Source organism: Danio aesculapii, chromosome 9 (genome assembly GCF_903798145.1).
Source record: "Danio aesculapii chromosome 9, fDanAes4.1, whole genome shotgun sequence".
In the NCBI taxonomy this organism is placed as follows: domain Eukaryota; kingdom Metazoa; phylum Chordata; class Actinopteri; order Cypriniformes; family Danionidae; genus Danio; species Danio aesculapii.
The window spans coordinates 55,632,730-55,655,635 of NC_079443.1; the positions used below are offsets into that span (position 1 = coordinate 55,632,730).

Sequence of the window (22,906 nt, forward strand, 5' to 3'; positions counted from 1 at the left end):
CCAAAGGTGGAGGCGGAGAAGGCAGAAGAGCAGACGGGAGAGGAGTTGGAAGTGAAGGTGGAGCGGTGAGAGAAACACACACACTCACACACACTCTCTCTCTCTCTCTCACACACACACACACACACACACACACACACACAGAGCAGGAAACCACACTTACAGCAGACTCCACACACCTGATCTGGGGTCATGACCTCTGCTAGAGGTCCCCAAAGGGTCAGGAGGGGTTTTTTATTAAAAGTGTGTATATCACATCTACTGAACACCCCTGAGAGGTCTGACTTCCAGATCCCACTGAGAGATTTCACTGAGCAGCGCCACCTGCTGTCTGCACTTTCGGGGACTTCATGATTGTCTTCATTGATTTTCAGATTAACAAAGAAGCTGGAGGAGCGACGCGAGCAGAAGAAGAAAGCAGAAGAGGAGGTGAGTCTGGCTTCAGGACGACTGATCATCATGAAGGAGACGTGAATGACGTGTGTGTGTGTGTGTGTGTGTGTGTGTGTGTCACTTCAGAAGGAGATCCAGAAGGAGGTGGAGCGCCGCAAACTGGGGAAGGAGATGCTGGAGTACAAGAAGCAGCAGGAGGAGGAGAAAACCAGACGCCTGCTGGAGGAGAGAAACCGAGAGAAGATGGAGGAGCGAGCAGCCCGAGAGAGAGTCAAGCAGCAGATCGCACAGGTACACACACACACACACACTCCTAATGTGTCCTGCAGATCGGTTTACTCATACACACAAACACACTTTCTCTCACACATGTGCGTGTGTGTGTGTGTTTCCTCCGCAGGACCGAGCGGACAGAGCGGCTCGTTACGCTCAGACCCAACAGGAATTGGAAGCAGCTCGAGTTGCAGCACTGCAGGCAAAAGCCGCTGAACAGGAAGTCAAGAGAGACGCCACACAGAGAGAGAGGAGGTGACCACACACACACACAAACACACACTTGTTACACCTGTTACACCTGTTACAGGTAGAGTTCACTGATGATGGTGATTTTACTGATGATTATTTTAGTGGTGATGAATGATGATTTTGATGAACATGATGGAAATGTTGATAATTGATGATGATGATTATTATTATTAACCATCTAATTATTAATTATAAAATCATCAGACTCATCATCAACACAATCATTATAATAAAATAACGATAAATGATGATGGTGGTGGTGATTGTGATGATGATGATGGTGTGGATAAAGATGAGCATGATGACAGGTGATGGTGATAATTGTGATGATGAAGATGAGCGTGGTGATTTTTATGGTGATGTGTGGATCATGGTGATTTTGGTGGTGGATGATGTTGATAAGTGTAATGATTTTGAGGACTGTGATGATTGTGATGGTGCAGAATTTGATGATGATGATGATGATGATGATGGGGAGGATTTTGGTTGTGGTGATGAATGTGATTAAGAAGATAATTGTGATGAACAACGTGATTGCGGTAATGATAATAGTGATGATAATGAGGATGGGGATGATGACAACTGTAATGATGAAAATGAGGGCGGTGATGATGGTGATTTTGGTGGTGATGAATGATGATTTGATGGTTGTGGTGATGATTATTTTGGTAGTGATGAATGATGATTTGATGGTTGTGGTGATGATTATTTTGGTGGTGATGAATGATGATTTTAATGATGGTGATTTGGGGTGTGATGAATGATAATTTGATGGTTGTGGTGATGATTGTTTTGGTGGTGATGAATGATGATTTTGATAAACACGATACAGGTGTTGATAATTGTGATGGATGGTGATAGTGGTTGTGATGATTGCGATATTGTTGATAAGTGTGATGATGATTTTGATGTTGGTTGTGGTGGTGATAGTGATGGTTATTAGTTGTGATGAATGTGATGATTATAAACATCAATAGAGGTGGTGATAATTATGGTGATGGTGATTATGATGATTGTGTTGATGGTGATGAATGTGATGATTTTGGTGATTATATTAATGGTTATTTTGGTGGTGATGAATGTGATTTTTTTTTTTTTTCATGGTGGTGTTTGGTGAACGTGATAAACGTGGTAATAATTATGGTGATGGTGATTATGATGATTGTGTTGATGGTGATGAATGTGATGATTTTGATTTTGGTGATGATATTAATGGTTATTTTGGTGGTGATGAATGTGATTTTTCTCATGGTGGTGTTTGGTGAACGTGATTAACGTGGTGATAATTATGGTGATGATGATTGTGATAGTAATGGTGGTGGGGATGAAGATGAGCATGATGATTTGTGGTGGTGATGACTGATGATTATAATGATTATGATGATGCTGATTGTGATGAAGTTAATTTTGTTGCTGGTTATGACAATAGTCATTATGACAGGAATGGTGATGTTGATGATGATGATGGTAATGATATTGAAGATTTGTATGAAGAAGGTGATTGTGGTGATTTTGGGAGTGGTGGTGACGGATGGTGATAATGATAATAATGATTATTATTATTGTTATGATTGTGAAGAAGATTGTGATGATGATGATGATAATGGGGATGATTTTAACGGTGATGTTTGTGATGAAGTTAATTGTGATGATTTTGTTGGTGGTGATGATGAGGATGGTGATGACTGCATTGGTGACAAGGATGGTTATGATGATGATAATAAGGATGATTTTGAAGGTGTTGATTGTGATGAAGATGTTTGTGATTATTTTGGTGGTGGTGATGATAATGGTGATGATTTTAATGTTGATGTTTGTGATGAAGTTAATTGTGATGATTTTGTTGGTGGTTATGATGATAGTGATTATGACAGGATAGATGATGATTTTGATGCTGGTGAAAATGACTGATGATGACGATAATGATTATTTTGCATGGTGATGATGATAGTGATGATAATGGTGATTATTGTGATTAAGATAATTGTGATGATTTTTTTGCATGGTGATGATTATGATAATGACGATTTTGATGTGGTGATTGTGATCATGTTGAGTAATTTGGTGGTGGGGATGACAATATTGATCGTGTTGACGACGATGATGATGAAGATGGTGATGATAAAGATGATTGTTATTATTTTGGTGGTGGTGGTGGTGATGATGGTGAAGCTGATGATTTTGATTGTGATGAAGAAGATAATTGTGATGATTTTGGTGGTGGTGATGATAATAGTGATGACAGATAAAGAAAATGATTGGGATAACTGATGATTTTGGCGGTGGTGATGATGAGGATGGTGATGATTGCGTTGGTGACAAGGAAGATAATGTTGATAATAAGGATGATTTTGAAGGTGTTGATTGTAATGAAAAAGATGTTTTGATGTTTGGGTGGTGGTGATGACAATAGTGATGATAATAATGATGATTTTGATTGTGATGATGAAGTTGATTTTGTCAGTGATTATGACGACAGTGATTATGAAAGGAGTGGTTATGATAGTGATGATAATGATGATTTTGATGGTGATGATTGTGATGATTGTAGTGGTGGTGGTAATGACAATAGTGATGATGATGAAGTTGATTTTGACAGTGGTTATGACTGGAGTGGTTATGATTGTGATGATTGTAGTGGTGGTGGTAATGACAATAGTGATGATGATGAAGTTGATTTTGACAGTGGTTATGACTGGAGTGGTTATGATTGTGATGATTGTAGTGGTGGTGGTAATGACAATAGTGATGATGGTTGTCATGATTACAGGGCTAATGGTGATGATAATGATTATTTTATTTTGATGATTGTGATGAAGATAATTTTGATGAAGAGTGATGATGATGATTTTGATTGTGATTTTTATTTTTTGATGGTGATTGTGATGATGACCGAGATAGTGATAGTCATGATGTTTTTGATGGTGATGATGAAGATCATTGTGATCATTTTGATGGTGATGATGATGACAGTAGTGATGAAGATTATGACGATGATGATGATGATGATGGTGTTTCTTTGTCTTCTGTCCTCAGTGCTATCGCCAGGATCCAGTTTCGTCTGCCTGACGGATCATCCTTTACTAACCAGTTTCCCTCAGAGACTCGTCTGCAGGAGGCCAGACAGTTTGCTTCGCAGGTCAGAGGTCATCCTGCTCACTGTCTCACTCTGTGCTCACAGTCTGTTCATTTAATAATATTAAAACTCCAAGCCTGATGAAATAAGACTCTCATCTCATAAGGCATAAACCCTGACACAGTTTATAGCTAGTGGCTCGTAACTCATTCACTAATGCAGCTGCAGCTCTGATAGCACTGTAACAATCAGTTTTTTAGCGGTTCGAACTGTAGTTTTGCCCAATGACTAAAGTGATCAGTATTATGGTGAAAAGTGAACATTTCTAGGCAAACCATCCTTCTGCAATCTTATACCAAAAACAGAAAGAAAGGCAGCATTAATAGCTATAAATGTGGGAGAGCGCCGCTATTATGTGATTGTATTGTACTGCAATATGGAGCAATTAAGTGTTGATGTTAAAAGTAATTCACAAAGACTTGAAAATGAGATGATTTAATGACCATAATTCCCAATGGTTACAACTGAATTAATTACAAAATAACTGTATAAAATGATCAAATATGAAATGATTAAAACATGATGATAATTGTACCCAGCTTAAATGTGAAATAAAGTTACCTGGGAGAGAGAGAGAGGGAGAGAGACAGCAGGTAAAGCGCAGAGCAAGAAGAGAGACAGAGCAATGTTTACCAGCTATTTTGTCTCTTTCTTGACCATGTGACCAAAGCCCAAATACTGAGACATTCAAACTGACCAATCAACATGTGACCACATCGTAAAACCCGCAAAGTCCACACACCAGGCCCTGATCTAATCAGTATATGGACCTTCTTGGTGAAAAAGACCTGTTTTGCCATGTAAACAAATGCACTTAATAATTTGCCTTCCTACAGGACTGCAGTTTTAGTGCAGATACCAGAAAATCACAAGCTTTAAAGCCTCCTTGTGTGATTTGTTTAATTATAAAACCAATGTCATCTGCATAAATCTAACTGAATGAATCTCTTCAGTAAATCTGACCAGGTAAAGAACAGAACTCGTGTGTTTTCTGTATGTAAAGAGCAGCAGATCATCACGTTATCAGTCCGTCTGAGTATGTAAACAGGGGATTGTCAAAAGCTGACTCTGTTAGAACTCTTTTGTTCCTGTTTGTTTGGTCGTGTATGATGATGTGTTTTCCTCAAGCAGATCCCCTCAGTGTTAATGTTTGATGTGGTTGTGTGATGATGTTTTGTGCTGGTGTTGATCAGGAGGTGGGGAATCGCTACGGTCAGTTCACTCTGGCCACCATGTTCCCCAGGAGAGAGTTCACAGATGAAGACCTGCAGAGAACCCTGCTGGAGCTGGAGCTCACACCCAGCGCATCTATAGTGCTGCTGCCGGTGCGACATACACACACACACACACACACACACACACACACACACACACACACACACACACACACACACACAAACACATACATACATACACATACAGTGCATCTATAGTGCTGCTGCCGGTGCGACATACACACACACACACACACACACACACACACACACACACACATACACACACATACACAGTGCATCTATAGTGCTGGTGCGACACACACCAAGCGAATCTATAGTGCTGCTGCCAGTGACACACACACACCAAGCGAATGCCGGTGTGACACACATATACAGTCTTATGCAAAGGTTTAGTCACCCCTGATAATATTCCTAATTGCAGCCGTGGCCTGTTGGTCTTTCAGATCAGATTTCAGTTCTGATATAACATTTATTTAATCAACAGATGCAGCTGCAGTCTTAACACAAACAGACAGGTGCAAAAATGAGCCCCCCCAACAGAATAGAGATATCAATCTTCTGTAGAGCCACCTTTAGCTGAAATAAGCATGTAGACGCTTCTAATAGTCAAGGATGAGTCCCTGAACTCTTGCTGAAGGCTTTTAGATCACTCTTCCTTACACGATCCCTCCAGTTCAGTCAGGTCTGATGGGTGCAGAGCATTAACCTTTTCAAATCAACCCATAGATGTTCAATAATGTTGAGATCTGGGGACTGGGATGGCCATTCTAGATCACTGTATCGTGTCTGAGCATGAACTCCTCGGTAGATCTGGAACCGTGCTTTGGGTCATCGTCCTGCTGAAACATCCGACCCTGCCATAACTTCAGCCTCTTGACTGACTCCTGAACAGTGTTCTTCAGAATCTGCTGATGCTGTGTGGAACCAGTGAGACCTTTAACTCTGACAAGGTGTCCAGTACCTGTGCTTGACACATCCGCACCGCATGATGAAGCCTCCACCATACCTTACAGTAGGCGCAGGTTCTCCTCCTGGAATGCTGTGTTGTTGTTCCATCATGGCATTTGTCCACATTATATTCCTCCAGAATGATTCTGGCTTGTCCAGATGAGCCTTTGCACACCTCAGATGACTCTTATTGGCTGAACACAGAGAAGTCTTCTTCTGCATCAACTTCCATTGAGCTGTTCTGTGTGAAGAGTCTGCTGGACTGTGGAGCGATGTACAGTGGCACTATCAGCAGTGAGATGATCCTGGAGCTCTGTGGAGGTGGTCTGTGGTCTGTCTGTGACCATTCTGTCTTCGTCCAAATAATTCTGACTTTAAACCTTTGTACTGTTTGCATCCTTCTCCTAACTAATGTTGGTGAATTATCCTGGCGTTTAGGTCATCAGGAAGTTCTTTTGAGGCTCCCATGTTGCTACTTTCAGGTTCACAATAAGGAGAAACACAACTAGCGATCAGCTATCTGACATCTCCTTCTTCATGACTGGTTGCACCTGGGCTGGGATTGTTAAGGTTTACTGAGTCACTCAAATCAATGTTGTGTTGTAATCAATCAGCATTAAGTGACTACAGGTTTTGAGATCCACACAGAGAGGGGGCCTAAACTTCTGCACAGCCTTTTTTCAGTTTCAGTGTAATTTCACACAACTCAGTACTGCTACACTGCAGATTTCTGTCTGAAAAACATGACATTATCTAGCTCTCTCTAGAAACCCAATGACAATTCACTCTGGTCTTCTCTTATGAAGAAAGAGCACAGAACTATGCAGCCACAGAGGGGTGCTCAAACTTTTGCATAAGACTATATATATATATAAATATAACAACATATAAATATATACACAGTCTTTCAGTTGACAATTCACTCTCTCTGAGGTGTGCATGTGTGTGTGTGTCTCTCTCTCTCCCTAATATGTGTGTGTGTGTGCAGCAGTGGAGCGGTGCGGGTGCAGCAGTGGTCCGCTCCTCCTCCTCCTCCAGCTCCTCAGTGTGGGCCGTGTTCAGCTCTCTGCTCTTCCCTCTGCTGGCTGTCTGGAGGTTCATCAGTGCTCTGCTGTTCAGCCCTACACACACTCCAGCTGCGGGAACACACACCAGAGCATCCCCCCCCACGGCCACCGGCTCCAGCACAGAGCCACAGAGGTAACACACACACACACTACTCCTGATTTCCTCTTGATTTCCTCCTGATTATTCTCCTGATTTTCTTGTGATTTACTCCTGATTTTCCTCTTGATTTCCTCCGGAATATTCTCCTAATTTCCTCTTGATTTCCTCCTGATTTCTTCTTGACTTCCTCCTGATTATTCTCCTGATTTCCTCCTGATTATTCTCCTGATTTCCTCCTGATTATTCTCCTGATTTTCCTCCTGATTATTCTCCTAATTTCCTCTTGATTTCCTCCGGATTATTCTCCTGATTTCCTCTTGATTTCCTCCAGATTTCTTATTGATTTCCTCCTGATTTCTTCTTGATTTCCTCCTGATTGTTCTCCTAATTTCCTCTTGATTCCCTCCGGATTATTCTTCTGATTTCCTCTTGATTTCCCCCTGATTATTCTCCTGATTTCCTCTTGAATTCCTCCTGTTTATTCTCCTGATTTCCTCTTGATTTCCCCGATTATTCCCCTGATTTCCTCTTGAATTCCTCCTGTTTATTCTCCTGATTTCCTCTTGATTTTTCTCCTGATTAACTCTTGTTGTTTTCCTGATTTCCTCTTGACTTTCTCCTGATTTTACTCCTGATTTCCTCCTGTTTATTCCCGATTTCCTCCTGGTTTCCTCTTGATTATTCTCCTGATTTCCTCTTGTTTTCACCTGATTTTTCTCTTGATTTCCTCCTGATTATTCCCCTGATTTCCTCTTAATTTCTCCTGATTTTTTTACATGATTTCCTCCTGATTATTCTCCTGATTTCCTCTTGATTTCACCTGATTTTTCTCTTGATTTTCTCCTGTTTTCCCATTTTCCTCCTGATTATTCCCCTGATTTCCTCTTAATTTATCCTGATTTTTCACATGATTTCCTCCTGATTATTCTCCTGATTTCCTCTTGATTTCACCTGATTTCTCACTTGATTTCTTCTGATTATTCCCATGAATTCCTCTTGATTTCCTCCTGATTTTTCACTTGATTTCTTCTGATTATTCCCATGAATTCCTCTTGATTTCTCCAGATTTGTCACTTGATTTTTCCTGATTATTCCCCTGCTTTCCTTCTGCTTATTCCCCTGCTTTCTTCCTGATTATTCTCCTGATTTCCTCTTGATTTCACCTGATTGTTCTCCTGATTCCCTCCAGATTTGTCACTTGATTTCTTCTGATTATTCCCCATAAATTCCTCTCGATTTCCTCTTGATGTCATCTTGATTTCACCTGATTGTTCTCCTGATTTCTTCTGATTATTCCCCTGATTTTCCTCTTGATTTCCTCCTGATTTCTCACTTGATTTCTCCAGATTTTTCTCTTGATCTTCTCCCGTTTTCCCGTTTTCCTCCTGCTTATTCTCCTGATTTTCTCTTAATTTCTCCAGATTTTTCACAATTTCCTCCTGATTTTTCACCTGATTGTTTTCCTGATCCTGATTGTTCTCTGTATTTCCTCCTGATTTCTTCCTGATATTCTCCTTTACTGTTCTCCTGTTTCCTCTTGATTTTTCCTGATTTCTTTTTTTTTCCTCCTGATTATTCTCCTGATTTCTCACTTGATTTCCTCCTGATTATTCTCCTGATTTCTCACTTGATTTCTCCAGATTTTTCTCTTGATCTTCTCCTGTTTTCCTGTTTTCCTCCTGCTTATTCTCCTGATTTCCTCTTAATTTCTCCAGATTTTTCACAATTTCCTCCTGATTTTTCACCTGATTGTTTTCCTGATCCTGATTGTTCTCTGTATTTCCTCCTGATTTCCTCCTGATATTCTCCTTTACTGTTCTCCTGTTTCCTCTTGATTTTTCCTGATTTCTTTTTTTTCCTCCTGAATATTCTCCTGATTTCTCTTGTTTTGTCCTGATTTCTCTGCTGCAGGGATGCGGTCCGCAAGCGTGTGCTGGAGAAGAGACCCGAGGACTTCAAGAAAGACGGTAAAATCTACCGTCTACGCACGCCTGAAGACAGCGAGGACGACAACAACACATGGAACGGGAACTCCACGCAGCAGATGTAGAGCGGTGTGTGTGTGTGTGTGTGTTCTTCGTCCCCCTCCCGCACGCGTCGCTCTAATATAAACAGGGTGTGAGCATGGCTTGGCGGACTGCCGAGTGTATGTATGTGTGTGTGTGTGTGTGTGTGTGTGTGTGTGTGTGTGTGTTAGCGGAGCGCAGACGCATCTTTAACTGTAGAATCCCAGCAGATGATGAGTCCAGCACCGCCGCTCTCTGACCCGCTCCACCAGACCCTGATTCATTGATAGCAAACTGCCCAGACTGCTCATCTGCGCGCTCTGCTTTCTGTTCGGCTCATCAGGTCATGTTTTGTAACTCATATTAAAGTATTTTGGGTTCCTTTCACTACTGTACTGCATTATTGAGTTCTAGAGAAGTGTGTGTGTGTGTGTGTACATTACATACTAATTTTAAGTTGTAAAATTAAATAGGAAATGTAATGCCTGAATTAAATTGAGCGTACAAGCAGAAATTGGTAGCATGTTGTTGTTTGCCTATAAATGCTTTTAAACTCAGATTCAGGAATCAGAGGAACAGTATTTTCATCATTACAGTCTTGTAATGTATTCTGAGCTGACGGTAAAGCAGAAGTGTTGAGTTAAATGTATTGTTAATGCATTGACACACACTTTATTATGTTTCAGAAATCTATGTCCCATTAATACACGGAGACGAATGTTAGCAAAGTTTTTCTTTTAAAGTGTCCTCGTGATGGCCGATTCACGAACGAATCATTTAACTGATTCTTCTTAGTGAATCACTCGAGTGAGTGAGTCATCTGCATGATTCACCTGCAAGCTGATATGCTTTCATAATTACAACAACAACAACATTAAATGATCATCATGAAGCTTCAGTGCCAGCAGCATCTGCAAATAAACGTGTATTCCTCCAGATATCAGCAGGAGATGAATATATTCCCACTTTAACACACTGCAGTGAGGCTCCAGTAATAAACAATGATCCAGCAACACATCTGAAGCATTTACTGATCTTAAGCTTTATTTTACATTTCTAAACTTCTCTAATAGACCTGAGATGACAATATTAATCAGTTTTAATAAGTAAATTTGACAGACATTATTATAATACTGCAACATCTGCTTTGTTCATTAATCCACTGAGTAAAATTAGCTGACAGGATCTAACTGTGAACTGTAAACATGATGAATATTAATCCACTCTGAAGGCACTGCTCAGTTCACTCACATTATTAGATCTGATCTTAAAGGGACAGTCCACCCAAAAACTGACAATCTACTGACCCTCAAGCGGATCTTTATGAGCTTCTTTCCTGTGTTCAACACAAAAGTAGATATTTTGAAGAATGTTGCAAATGGATAACCACTGCATGGAAACCAAATATTGTGAAAGTCGGCAGTTCCAGCGGTTATCCTCTATTGTGTTTGAGTGAGGAAAGAAGCTTATAAAGGTTTGGATCCACTTGAAGATGAGTAAGCTGTAATAGCTGTGTGTCCTGTGCCTTTAAGAGCTCGATCTTGACTTGTGTAATGAAGGCAGGGGTTGACAGTAGTTTTGCTTAAAGCAGTTTCTCTGTGACTGTGCTGAGGTCAGTTCTCTTCAAAGCTGTAAATAGTAAAGTGAGTGTGTGTGTGTGTGTGTGTGTGTCTATATGGACTTGAATGTGATGAGGTATTCAGGATAGGCTCCTGCGTCACAGAACACCACGAATATGAAGGGTTTCTGCAGGCTGTCGACAGCGCAGTCGTGAAGTCCAGCCTGCGGGTCTGCTGCATCCAGCGGCTCCGGCTCCTTCATGCCTGCACGGCTCTTACACATCGCGCCCGTCACCACCCGTGCCCGGTACACACACTGCAGCCCCGACCCGTCCACACTCGAGTACCGGTCCTGACATGAGTACCAGGCTTCCCGGGCGAAGTACGTGCCGTCCCCATGAGCCACGGCTGCCAACACACACATACACAGCTGTCAGACCATAGAAACAAACTCAACAGCACACTTAGGTCCAAACCCAGTCCAGTTCCCAATGCACCGGGGGAATATGACATGGAAAATATTGAGTTAGTCATGATCTTTAAAGGAACGTTTGGAATATAAATACGGGTCAGACTTGATTTTGATGGTCTGTTTGCTGAATATAAGTGACACTGCATCTACATGCTGACTAACTCTCTTAGATCAGCAGTAGACTGTTAGGTTAGGGTTAGTGTAAGCTGACATGTACTAACAGAGTTCCTTACAGTCAGTTAAATGTCTGATTAGCAGCAGATATTGAGCAGTCAGTCTATTAATACTCAGATGGAGCATCAGAATAAAGGGTTACCAGATAAAGTTCAGATAGTCCCTTACAGTAACTGCTGCTGTATATCACACCACACATGTTCAGTTCTGATAACCGTACCCGCAGCGTGTCCGAAGCGCCTGCTGTCTGAATACGCTCTACAGCAGGACTGGTATGATGCTGATGGGTTGTGTTTATATCCGTGATTATGAGCACCGTGTAAATACAGTACAGTTTCCTGCTTCCTGAACATCCTCATACGCCTTCAGCAGTAATCTGAACATCTGTCCAAACCCTGAGCGGTGCTAATCACACCCAGTGCTGGCTTCAGTTCTGCCTTTTTGTTGACATCAGTAGCCCAGATCACACAGAACCAGTCTAGCTTTCATAGTCCAGACTTTGTCGCTATATTTATCGACTTTTCAGACCCCCTTAGTGAGAAATTATCCAAAAAAAATGACTAGCGACAACTCTAGCGCCCTTTTTGGGTGAACAAAGGCTGAATATGCGGCGGGAGCGGAATAAAACCAGGCGGGAGCGGGACTATAAGCACAGTCCCACACAGACCTCTACTAAGGCACCGTTTCTGAATGGTTTTCTGATGGTCAGGCTGGAAAATGACCACCTCAAACCAGCTAAAACCACCTTGACCAGCCTGATTAGGCTGGTTTTAGCTTGTCATCTTCCAGCCTGACCAGCTAAGACCAGGCTGGAAATAGCTGGAAACCAGCCTGGAAATGGCCAAAACCCCTCTAAAACCAGCCTGGTCAACCAGCTAAAACCAGCCAACCACCCTATGCTGGTTTAAGCAGTTTTTTTCAGCAGGGAACTCGGGTGTCAGATGTGTAACGCACCGTTCCTCCCGCAGAAGCTGCGGTTGAAGCCGTTCTTGTTGATCTTCTGGCAGATCTCTCTGGTGGTACCGTGGTAAAGCAGCCGCTCGTTGCTCTGCGTGGGGTATTTCTTATCCACGGCCTGCTTCAGCACGCTGTATCTCTGCCACTGAGACTGACTCTGAATCCTGTCAATCTGACACACAGATCATCATTACAGCGGTCCGCCATCACAGCAGCGGACCCTCTTACAGATAATCACTGCAGTGTTTAGAGGAATATTGCAGTTTTAGTTCACTTCTGACAAGTGCAGTTATCACTGTATTACTACAACACTACTGCAGTACAGCTACTAGCTTTCCTGCTCATGTCAATGGTTTCCAAACACTTCAGTAGTATTGCTGAAGCTCTACCATGATGTAGTGTACTGCACTTTTCAGAAGAGTAACTACAGAAATACATCTACAATACTGCAACTCTACAGTGCACTTTTAATTCTGATGTAATAAATGATATAACATGTCACTATATTGGCCCTCTCAGTTTATTCAGTGTACTGCAGATCTTACTGCTGTTGAACTTGATTGATCTTTATTGTACACTTCATCATGTACGCTCGTATTCATCACCTCCTGTCCGTTCATTATCAGTAAAGCTTCACTGCTCTGTGCCGTATCTACAGAATCATGAGTCAGTGTTGTGTGACTCGGGGTCAGAACCTGCTGTAAACACTACTCACTCTGAGTAATAGTAGCTAATAGTGAGATCCACACTGCACACAGGAGTTTCTCACTCTGAGCTTGTCTTGTTTCTTGTCCAAATCTCTACAAACTCTTGAATCAGGAAGCATCTTCTAGACAAGTGAAACATGTTTTCAGAAGTAATGCATCAAAATGAGGCGAGTTTCTCCTTAAATTAAGCAGATAGACCTTGTTTTTGCTTTGAAATAACAGTATTTCCTGCATCATTGTGCTTGATTTGCGGAGAAACTCTCTTCATTCACTCATTATTTCTGTCTGTGTAGAACAGGGGTTCCCAAACTTTTCAGCCCGCGACCCTCAACATAGCAATGCCAGTGACTCGCGACCCCCAATATGCTCTGAGATGGTTATGCATACACAATCCTTGCATGCCATGGCGCACACACATCAATAGGCCCAAATCTATTTTCCATTTAATTGTGGAGAACTCCACTGAGAGATCATCCTCCATGTTCAGCTGTGGCCTGCATTTATTTTAATGTATGTGAGTGCCATAAAGTCAATCTGCTGCATCTGACGCTATTGCTGTGTCTTTAATATAACGTCATCACCCCAGGAGGCACAACTGTTAACTTCTGTTTTAATCTTCTGTGGGTTATGGGTGAAATATACTAATTCTAATACTTTAATAAAATTAATTAGCTTTTTTTAAAGCAGCAAGGGACCCTGCCTCATTATCCCGCAAATCCCCCCAAAGGGGTCCTGACCCCCACTTTAGGAACCACTGGTCTAGAAGATCCTTCTTGATTAAAGATATTGTAGATATTTGGACCAGAAACAGGACAGAAACTGAGTGTATAACTGGCTGCAGATTAATGTGTGCTGCATTTATAAGGCGCGCAGGTCTTGACGTTGGGCTGATGAGATTTTATTGGACGGGAATCACAGAGCTGATTATTCTACTCAGCCAATCACAGAGTTCGAACTGGAATTTTCCACGTTCAATTCCAGACACTGAAATCAGGGAACTCTACCTCTTGTTTTAAGGTATTTTTGTTCTCATTTTAAATGGTACTTCAGTTTTGTTCATGTTATATCATGTTGTTAAGCCTGTTGTTAAGGTTTGGCTCTTCTTCACTGCTATTTCATTTCTATTCCCCTCCCTGCTGAAGCTGTTGAAGCGCTGCTCATGTGGGTTTGAGTCTGCTCAGTGCTCAGCCAGACTATCCTAGATTCTGCACAGACTTTGTTTTTGCAGCCTAAACAGGCTGTGGCAATATTTACAGCATTGCTTGAGCTCTTTTGCTGTGGAAATATACACATAATTACACGGCTTTGATCAATATCCCATAATGCAAGAAGCAGCCAGTGTGTGATTCATGTTTTTAATCAGGGCGCATGATGGAAACGGATCTTTCAGTCGAGGAGGCGGACTGTTTACCTGCTGCACCTGTACCGGAGACACGTCGGGGTGTTTGCTGGACTGCACAAACTCTGCTTCTATCTTCTTATACTCCTCTGAATCACACTGGAGGGCGACGACTTCTAAATCACGGCCGTCCATTTTGGTCCATGTTGGAGGAGGATGAATGATTGCTGAGAAACAGACGAGCAAAGTCTCTGATTATATCAAACTCCAGCAGACACACTGTAGTGTTCGTCAGACACCGTGTAGATGGAGATCCTGTCATTTACTCAGACTTTCATCTTTCAAAACCTTCAGTTCATTCTGCTGAACACAGAAGAAGATATTTTGAAGAATGCTGGAGACCGGTAATCATTGACTTCCATAGAAGGAAAATCAAATATTGTGGAAGTCAATGGTTACCGGTTTCCAGCATTCTTCAGAATATCTTCAGCAGTGTTCAACAGAAGGAAGTAAGTGACAGAATGTTTATTTTTGGCTGAACTGACCCTTACAGTGGACGTAGTCTGCTGAATTTCTATAGCAGTGTTTACATCTGCTCTAGTTTACTGCCTTTGTTTGTGATTGTGCGCCCTCTAGTGGCGAAACGTACATATGGTGCCTGTATTTAGTAATAATGCGCATGTTAATATACACACCATTAATTAACGAACGGTGTTATAATGTTAATAACTGCAGATGCAGTACAGTGTAGAGGATTCACACAAATGTCTGAGTTTATACGCTGTGTGTGTGTGTGTGTGTGTGTGTGTGTGTGTGTGTGGGAGAGTGATTAGAAGGCTGTCTCCTTCACTGAGGTGTCTGTGTGTTTGTTAATGTGTGTGTATGTGTCAGCGTGAGTGTTTGAGTGCTTCTGTGTGTGTGTGTGTGTGTGTGTGTGTGTGTGTGTCCCGTGAGCTCCACTACTGCCCTGATGTATCTCGTACCCGTGTCTGAGTCCCCCCGCAGACTCCTCTTGATCCTGGCAGTCTCCTGTGTGCTGCTGCGGAGCTCCATGTGGCTGAAGTCCACTGTAAGCGTGTCTCCGTCCTGCTGGAACTGGAAGCTCTTCTGCTGGCTGTGGAAGGCCAGCTCGATGTCGTAGCTGACAGAGGGATCTATGGGCGTCCAGCGTTCTCCTGCGAGCAGCTCCCAGCTCAGAGTGTCCTGCAGCCGCTGCACTGCCGCCCTGCGTGCCGCCCGCTCCTGCGCCTCCTGCAGCAACAGGCTGATCTTCAGCGCGGCCTCCAGCACCTCCTCCCTCCTGCCCGACACCGTCAGCTGCTCCAGACTCTCCATCTGCACTCTGACCTGCATGGCCCGGCTCAGGCTCACCACGGCCTCAGCGTCACTCTCTGTCAGGTCTGTGATGTGTCTGGACTGAAGATCTTTCCTCTCACTCTCCTCCGACAGCAGGTCATCTAGCAGACTCGTCACCTCCGCTAGCTGTGTTCTGGATGTCCCGTACACCTCCATCTCCATCATGGGGAACGACACCGCAGCCGTTTCCCTCGCTAGACACAGAGCCGGCGGTGGTTTGTGCGTCTGCAGGGGCTTGACCTGACCTGCTGCTCACAGTATACAGGTTATTAACTTCATTTACATTCATCATTTGGACACGCGTCTATGTAAAACTAAATCTGTGTTTCTCAATCCTGGTTCGGTTCAGTGCCTCGCTCTCCACTGCTCTGCACATCCATGTTTCTCTTTTCAGATACCAGTATCATTATTATTGTCAGATTAAGCTTTTTTTGTCTAGGTAAAGTCTTGACATGTCGTGTGTACTCGAGGGTGGGGGACTCCAGTCACATGACTTGTTTCGAGTCAGACTTAAGTCTCAAAATTTGACTTGAGACTTCTCCGTTTTGAGGGGTATCTAGCCCTACTCCTTCAAGCTAAAGCGAATTGGGACACCCTGACCCCTTCATGTGAACGCACAAAACGAGGGGTAGGGGTAAGGGGAAGGGCTAAAGGGGAGAATTGGGATTGGGCCTAACTGTCTAATTCGTTGACTTTGAATGGTAATTCCTGTGATCACTCACCAGTCAGCTGAAGTGCCTCAGCCGTCAGTGATGGTACATTACACAGGCAAGCGCGCTGCTGCCAGAAATCCACAAAGCTTTCTTCCTTGTCTTGAAAGCAGCACAGTCCTCTCTTTCCCATTTGACCATTCTAAAAGCTGTGTTTGGAAGAAATTCTGTGCTCCTATTGGTCAGCTTCACCCATGTGACGGAGCTCTTAGTGAAGTGCAGGGTTAACATTAAGCATATCAGACATATCTCTCTGTGCTAATGTTGTGAAGTGTCACAGACATGGCATCGGTTGTGGTACACTAAGAAACAATTGAGTCTTGCATCCCAACTTACCACGACACCCTACATCAACCAAATCATGGCAACATCTGCGGAAAATGTGTGATCTGTATGGGGCTTAATTCGACCAGAAGTGCTCTGCAAAGTGAACTCCACAATAAGTGAAGTTTATTTCTAAACTAATTATTATAAACTCGAGAAGAGACTTATGATTGATCACAGCTGGTCCTGCATTAGCTAATGCATGATTCACCAATCAGATGATTCCTAACTCACTATAAATAACCAGAGTTTCTTTCCTCAGTCATCTTCGGCTTGAAGAATCCCCCTTCCACCCCTAATCCTCCTTTCTTTTCCTCAATAGGGTGCCACGGTGGCCCAGTGGTTAGCACTGTTGCCTCACAGCAAGAATGTCAAAGGTCCAAGTCTCTAACAGGCCAGTTGACGTGTCCGTGTAGAGTTTACATGTTCTCCCCATGCTGGCACGAGTTTCCCCCGGGTTCCCCGGTTTACCGCACAGTCCAAAAAACTTGTGACATAGATGAATTGATCAAACCAAATTAGCACCATAGATGAGCTCTTATTCGGCAGTATATCTCTCCGTAGCAATCCCTAATTTGTCATTTGCCATAAATAGCAGGAGAGTTCGAGATCTATCTGAGCTCAAACTCCCCTCTCGCCTTGCAAATGAGAGGGAGCCCCAGGGTCGAGGATCTTTTGAGCTCAGGACTCACTCCCGGGACAGCATGCCAAACACGCTTTATAATCAATCATCAGCTTAGCGTGAACTCTTGATTTCATTTTAAAGGCAGCATATGTGTCTCATTTAAATGGCTTTTTAGTGTGCGACCTGTGTAGGGACCTGTCAATGGGAACACAGCTCATGTATAGCTCTTCTGTTGAGCTGGTAATCAGAATCAGGTGTGTTTAATAGGAGAGACATGTAAGATAGTTGTAATACTGGTGCTCGAGGGCCGGGATTGAGAAACGCTGTTGCTGCAGTGAAACGCACCTGATGCCATCATCCTCCTGCAGCTCCTCACAGCCTTCTGGAAGTCGGGCAGCAGTTTCCGCTGGAAGATCACAATGTGGACGCGCTTCAGATGTTTGGGCAAGTCCTTCACAAAGTCAGTCAGAGCTGTGGTCATTGCGTCAGCGACTGCGGCTGCGGGCAGATGTCCAGCTCCTGAAGGACAGTCAGTGGGTCAGCATCGTCTTCATCTGGGACACTGATGTGTGTTTCTGCACAGATGAACTCACCCGTTCCCAGAGCCGGGAATGAGATCGACTGTATGTGGTTTTCCTCACAGGTCTTCAACACTTTGGCCATGGAGCTGCGGATGCCCTTCCTGCTGGTCTGTCCAACCATGTGGACGATGTGTGTGCAGTTGGTCAGGTTTCCAGCTCTGGTCAGGACCACACCGTCTGCAGGCTGAGGTGCTGCACATTCACACGGACATGAAGGAATAATTCAGAGTGAGCTTCCACATGAACACACACATTTACAACTGCAGACTGACGGTTTACCTTTGGCTTTACACTCCTTGACCACTTTTGATCCTGATGCTTTGAGAATCGCACCTGAGACACCTGTGGATGAGAACACGTGCTCACTTTAGCAAGAGCAGAACATTCATCATGTATAAATAGAAGCTCAGTTGGGCTGTGCAGAACCTGCAGTGGTGTAGTTTACATGTTTGCATGTTTTGTACTATTGGATGAGTGCAGCATGTCTGGAAAATGATCAGATTTAGAGCAATGAACAGTGTTTATGATTGACCTGAGCTGAGGTTGAGGCTTGTGTTGGTGCTGTTGACCACGGCCTCCACCTTCTCCTTGGTGATGTCTCCGCTGGACACCCTGACGGTCAGCGGGCCCAGAAACACCTCCACTGCTTCTACTGATAAAACGGCAACACTTAATGGGCCTCTATCATGCAATATTTAGAACTCCTGGAAGCAGTTTGGTCATAAGTGTGTGTAGTATAGTGTTTCCACGGTCATATTACACTGATAGAAACACAACAGGTCTCTTATTTATTATTTCCTGATGTTAAAATAGGATCAGCCTTACTTGATATTTGTACCTCTGCTTCATCATGTCTGACTCAGTACTGTTTTGCTGACTCAAGGGTCACACACACATATGTGGGAACAGGGGGGCGGGGAGAACCAGCTCATTTGCATTTAAAGGCACAACAGCTACACTTTGCTCTCTCTCCAAAATGGGCAAATTCTTAATTAAAATAATTAAGATATATAATCAATGATCTAATAGGTATTTTGAGCTGAAACTTTACAGACACATTCGGGAGAAACCACAGACATATCTTACATCTCAAATAGGGGCCCTTTAAAACACAAATGACTGATGTATGGCCATATTCAGCTTATCAAACACTGCATTACCGTCAGCTTCTGGATCAGATGAGGAGCTGCAGACCTCATCATCTTCTTCTTCTTCTTCATCTTCATCGTCTTCTTCATCTCTGCTGGCCTAGTGTGTGTGTGTGTGTGTGTGGATGTGTGTGGATGTCCATGTGCAAAGAAGCATCAACACTGTGAGTTGGATGTTTAAGACTGGTTCAGAAGTGGTTAATGTTAAATGTGTGTCCTCTACCTGTGCGTTTGCTCTCCATGTTTTGAGGCCATCCAGGAACTCCTGCAAGATGCTGTCACGGTCGATCACGATGTAGATGAGCTTGACCACCGATGAGGTGCTTTTTGTCAGGTGATCTGCAAAGCCCTGCAGCATTGCAGCGACCGCATCCACAGCCTGAACACCTCCACCTCCTGGAGAAACACACACACACACACATTGGTATTGGTGGTTTATGAGGACTCTCCATAAGTGTAATGTATTTCATCGAGTAAAAACACAATATATGGCCCTCCCCTAAACCAACCCTCACAGCACACCTAACAATGAATTTTAAAGACCCCTTAAGTATTTTTAAGTGTTTTGAATTACAAGGCTCCTACATGGACCACCACCTTATCATGGGGGAGGGTTTTCAGTCCCTTAATGATCCTAAGAGCTATGTTGTCAGGGCCTAATGCCCCTGGTAGGGTCTCCCAAGGCAAAAAGGTCTTAGGTGACAGTTCAGACTAAGAGCGGTTCAAAAAACCATGATCAACTTTGTGGTCATGTCATCTGATGTCCAACCATATGTCTTGGACACTAGGGTATGAAGAGGGGCAGAGCCCCAACTGATCCCCACCTGGTGGTGAGTTGGATCCGCTGGCAGAGTAGGAAGCCAGACAGACCTGGCAAGCCCAACCATATAGTGAGGGTCCACTGGGAACATATGGCTCAACCAGATGTCAGAGGGATTGGCCTCAAAGAGATTCTGTGGCCTCAAGAGGGGAAAGCAGTTCCATACCAACACTGTTTACAGTAGAAGTGGGGAGCTGCTGACCTCGACTGGGGATGTAGTCAGATGTTGGAAGAAATCATTTTAACATCTCCTCAATCCCACTGTTATGCCTTCCATTGAGGAAACAGAAATGAGGGATGCAGGGGTGGACTCACCCGTCACCCAAGCTAAAGTCACTGATGTAAAAAAAGACAGATTTGTAAGCTCCGCAGTGGCAAAGCAGCAGTATGTGGAGGAGATACCCTCTGTGTTTCTCAGGTCTCTAGATTTTTTGGGGCTGTCTGGCTGACACGTATCCATAATAATGCATTGAGGTCATGGATATTACCTCTGTACTGGGCAGCTGGGGTGGTGGTTTTCATTTTTAAGAAGGGGGACTGGAGGGTGTGTTTTTAACTATAGGAGGAACACTCGGCCTCCCTGGAAGAGTCTATGGGTACTGGAGAGGAGGATCCGGTCGATCTGGTCTGATCCTCGGAAACAGAAGGAACAATGCAGATTTCCTCTACGCTGTGGAACACTGGACCAGCTCTATACCCTCACCAGGGTGCTCGAGGGTTCATGGCAATATGCCCAACCCGTCCATATGTGTTTCGTGGACTTGTAGAAGTCATTCGACCATGTCCCTCATGGCATTCCGTGGGGAGTGCTCTGGTATGGGGTCAGAGGCACTCTGTTAAGGGCTGTCCTTTTTGGTTTGCATTGCTGAAGTAAGTCAGACTTGTTTCCAGTGCATGTTAGACTCCAGCATGGCTGCGGTTCTCTTTTTATTTTTATGAACCGAATTTAAAGGCACAGGCACAGGATTTCATCTCTGTTAACCGAAGATGATGTTATTCTGTTGGCTTCATCAGACCTGAACCTTCAACATGCTTGGATGGTTTGCTGCTGAGTCTGATGTGGCTGGGATTAAAATCAGCACCTTTAAGTCCGAGGCCATGTTGCTCCACCAGAGAAAGGTGGCTTGCCGTCTCCAGGTTGGAGGATAGTCCTTACCCCAGGTAGAGGAGTTCAAGTATCTTGGGGTTTTATTCACGAGTGAGGGAAGGATGGAATGTGAAACTGACAGACAGATTGGTGCAGGATTAATACAGTTGATTTACCGGTCCGTATTCATTCCTACTCTCACCTGTGGGAAAGGACTCAAAAAAGGAATGAAGGTTCTCAGATACAAGCAGCTGAAATGGCAGGGCACACCCTTATAGATAGGGTGAAGAGCGATGTACTCAGGAGGAGCTCAGAGTAGAGCTGCTGCTTCTCCACATCCAGAGTAGCAGCTGAGGGCCTCGGGCATCTGATTCAGATGCCTCCTGGATGCCTACCTAGGGAGGTGTTCCAGGCTAGTCCAACTAGGAGGGAGAGATTCAGGACACACTGGAGGGACAATGTCTCTCAGCATGCCTGGGGACACATCTGGATCCCCCTGGAGGATGTGCCTAGGAGGGAAAAGTCTGCTGAGCTCTGCTCTGCTGAGACTGCTGCCCCCATCCCCGGATAAGCAGAGGAAAATGAATGAATGAATTACAAAGACACAAGACCATGTCCTCATATACTACCTTAATGAAGTAATACTAGTATCATGCCCATGACATTTTACACATTTCTGTCATTTCATCATAAACCCCCCCCCCCCCCACACACACACACACACACACACACACACACACACACACACACACAGATGTGCTGTGTACCGGTGCCAATGGCCGGGAAGGAGACGGTGGTGATCTGCTTCTCCTCGCAACGCTCCAGAACCTTCCGCACACGTGTCCGGCTCTCTTCGGCAGAGTGTGGGCCAAGCATGTGAAGGATCAGGTCACTGTGCAGGAGTCCAGCGGCAGTCACTGCGGCGTCATCACCCTGCAGAGGGCCTGAACACACACACACACACGCACACACACACACACACACACACACACACACACACACACACACCATCCATTTATAATTACTGAATGAATGCATTTATACAGTGCTGTATTGTAACATCCTGTCCTAACAACATGCAACACAAAATTCCAGTGATAAGCACTGTGTCTGTCTGCACTAAACGCAACACGACAGAAACATTTAATCACCAGCCGCTGCACTGTCAACCAAAAGGTAAAGGCTTTTAATCCAATGAAAACATATTAAAGCTCTTTAAAGGTGCCTATACTGCATTGGCTCAATAAATTATATTGTTCTGATATCTACTAGTAGGTATGTAGCTGAATCCGCAAAGGAATTAGATGCCGAGTTAAATCTTCTTAACCTATTGGGTGGAGGTTTATTTTACCTACAAGAAGTAAGCAAGCTCTCTAATAAAAGCACATCAGAGTAACGTTAACCAAATTTTCTCATTAAATTTGTTGTGAATATACTCTAAATTATAATTAAACTTGACAAAAGAGACTGATAGAGATGTTTTGTGTTGTATTTTTAAGTTATAATGTCAGAGAAACCACAGTCAGTAAGTAATATCAGCCTGGGGTATCCCAGGAAGGAAGGAAGGGTATCCTTCAGGGTGGAGCTGAATTAATGTACAATCTGTATATCCTGCATTTTGTGTTGCTACAGTT

At 43.6% G+C, this 22,906-nt stretch overlaps 2 protein-coding genes across 4 annotated transcripts in view; one reads left to right on the plus strand and one right to left on the minus strand.

The window, feature by feature from the left end:
• The window catches only part of ubxn4 (UBX domain protein 4), a 14,240-nt gene extending 4,440 nt beyond the window's left edge, over positions 1 to 9,800 (plus strand). Inside the window, exons 6-13 of one of the 2 annotated variants that reach the window (XM_056466037.1) lie at positions 1 to 65; positions 375 to 429; positions 520 to 684; positions 794 to 921; positions 3,955 to 4,057; positions 5,248 to 5,379; positions 7,232 to 7,440; positions 9,319 to 9,800. The exon at positions 1 to 65 is cut by the window's left edge and continues 53 nt beyond it. In XM_056466037.1, coding sequence (XP_056322012.1) covers positions 1 to 65; positions 375 to 429; positions 520 to 684; positions 794 to 921; positions 3,955 to 4,057; positions 5,248 to 5,379; positions 7,232 to 7,440; positions 9,319 to 9,457 — 996 coding nt within the window. In that variant the 3' untranslated portion in view covers positions 9,458 to 9,800. Of the gene's footprint in view, positions 66 to 374; positions 430 to 519; positions 685 to 793; positions 922 to 3,954; positions 4,058 to 5,247; positions 5,380 to 7,228; positions 7,441 to 9,318 lie in introns of both variants that reach the window. The other variant, XM_056466036.1, reaches the window with a different exon arrangement.
• A 333-nt stretch (positions 9,801 to 10,133) lies between these two features.
• LOC130235447 (protein mono-ADP-ribosyltransferase PARP14-like) overlaps positions 10,134 to 22,906 on the minus strand; it is a 40,455-nt gene continuing 27,682 nt past the window's right edge. Inside the window, exons 16-26 of one of the 2 annotated variants that reach the window (XM_056466035.1) lie at positions 22,040 to 22,216; positions 19,589 to 19,761; positions 19,378 to 19,465; positions 18,750 to 18,866; positions 18,497 to 18,559; positions 18,230 to 18,409; positions 17,982 to 18,155; positions 15,605 to 16,225; positions 14,694 to 14,848; positions 12,573 to 12,747; positions 10,134 to 11,380 (exon numbers count right to left, since the gene is read on the minus strand). In XM_056466035.1, coding sequence (XP_056322010.1) covers positions 11,085 to 11,380; positions 12,573 to 12,747; positions 14,694 to 14,848; positions 15,605 to 16,225; positions 17,982 to 18,155; positions 18,230 to 18,409; positions 18,497 to 18,559; positions 18,750 to 18,866; positions 19,378 to 19,465; positions 19,589 to 19,761; positions 22,040 to 22,216 — 2,219 coding nt within the window. In that variant the 3' untranslated portion in view covers positions 10,134 to 11,084. Of the gene's footprint in view, positions 11,381 to 12,572; positions 12,748 to 14,693; positions 14,849 to 15,604; positions 16,226 to 17,981; positions 18,156 to 18,229; positions 18,410 to 18,496; positions 18,560 to 18,749; positions 18,870 to 19,377; positions 19,466 to 19,588; positions 19,762 to 22,039; positions 22,217 to 22,906 lie in introns of both variants that reach the window. The other variant, XM_056466034.1, reaches the window with a different exon arrangement.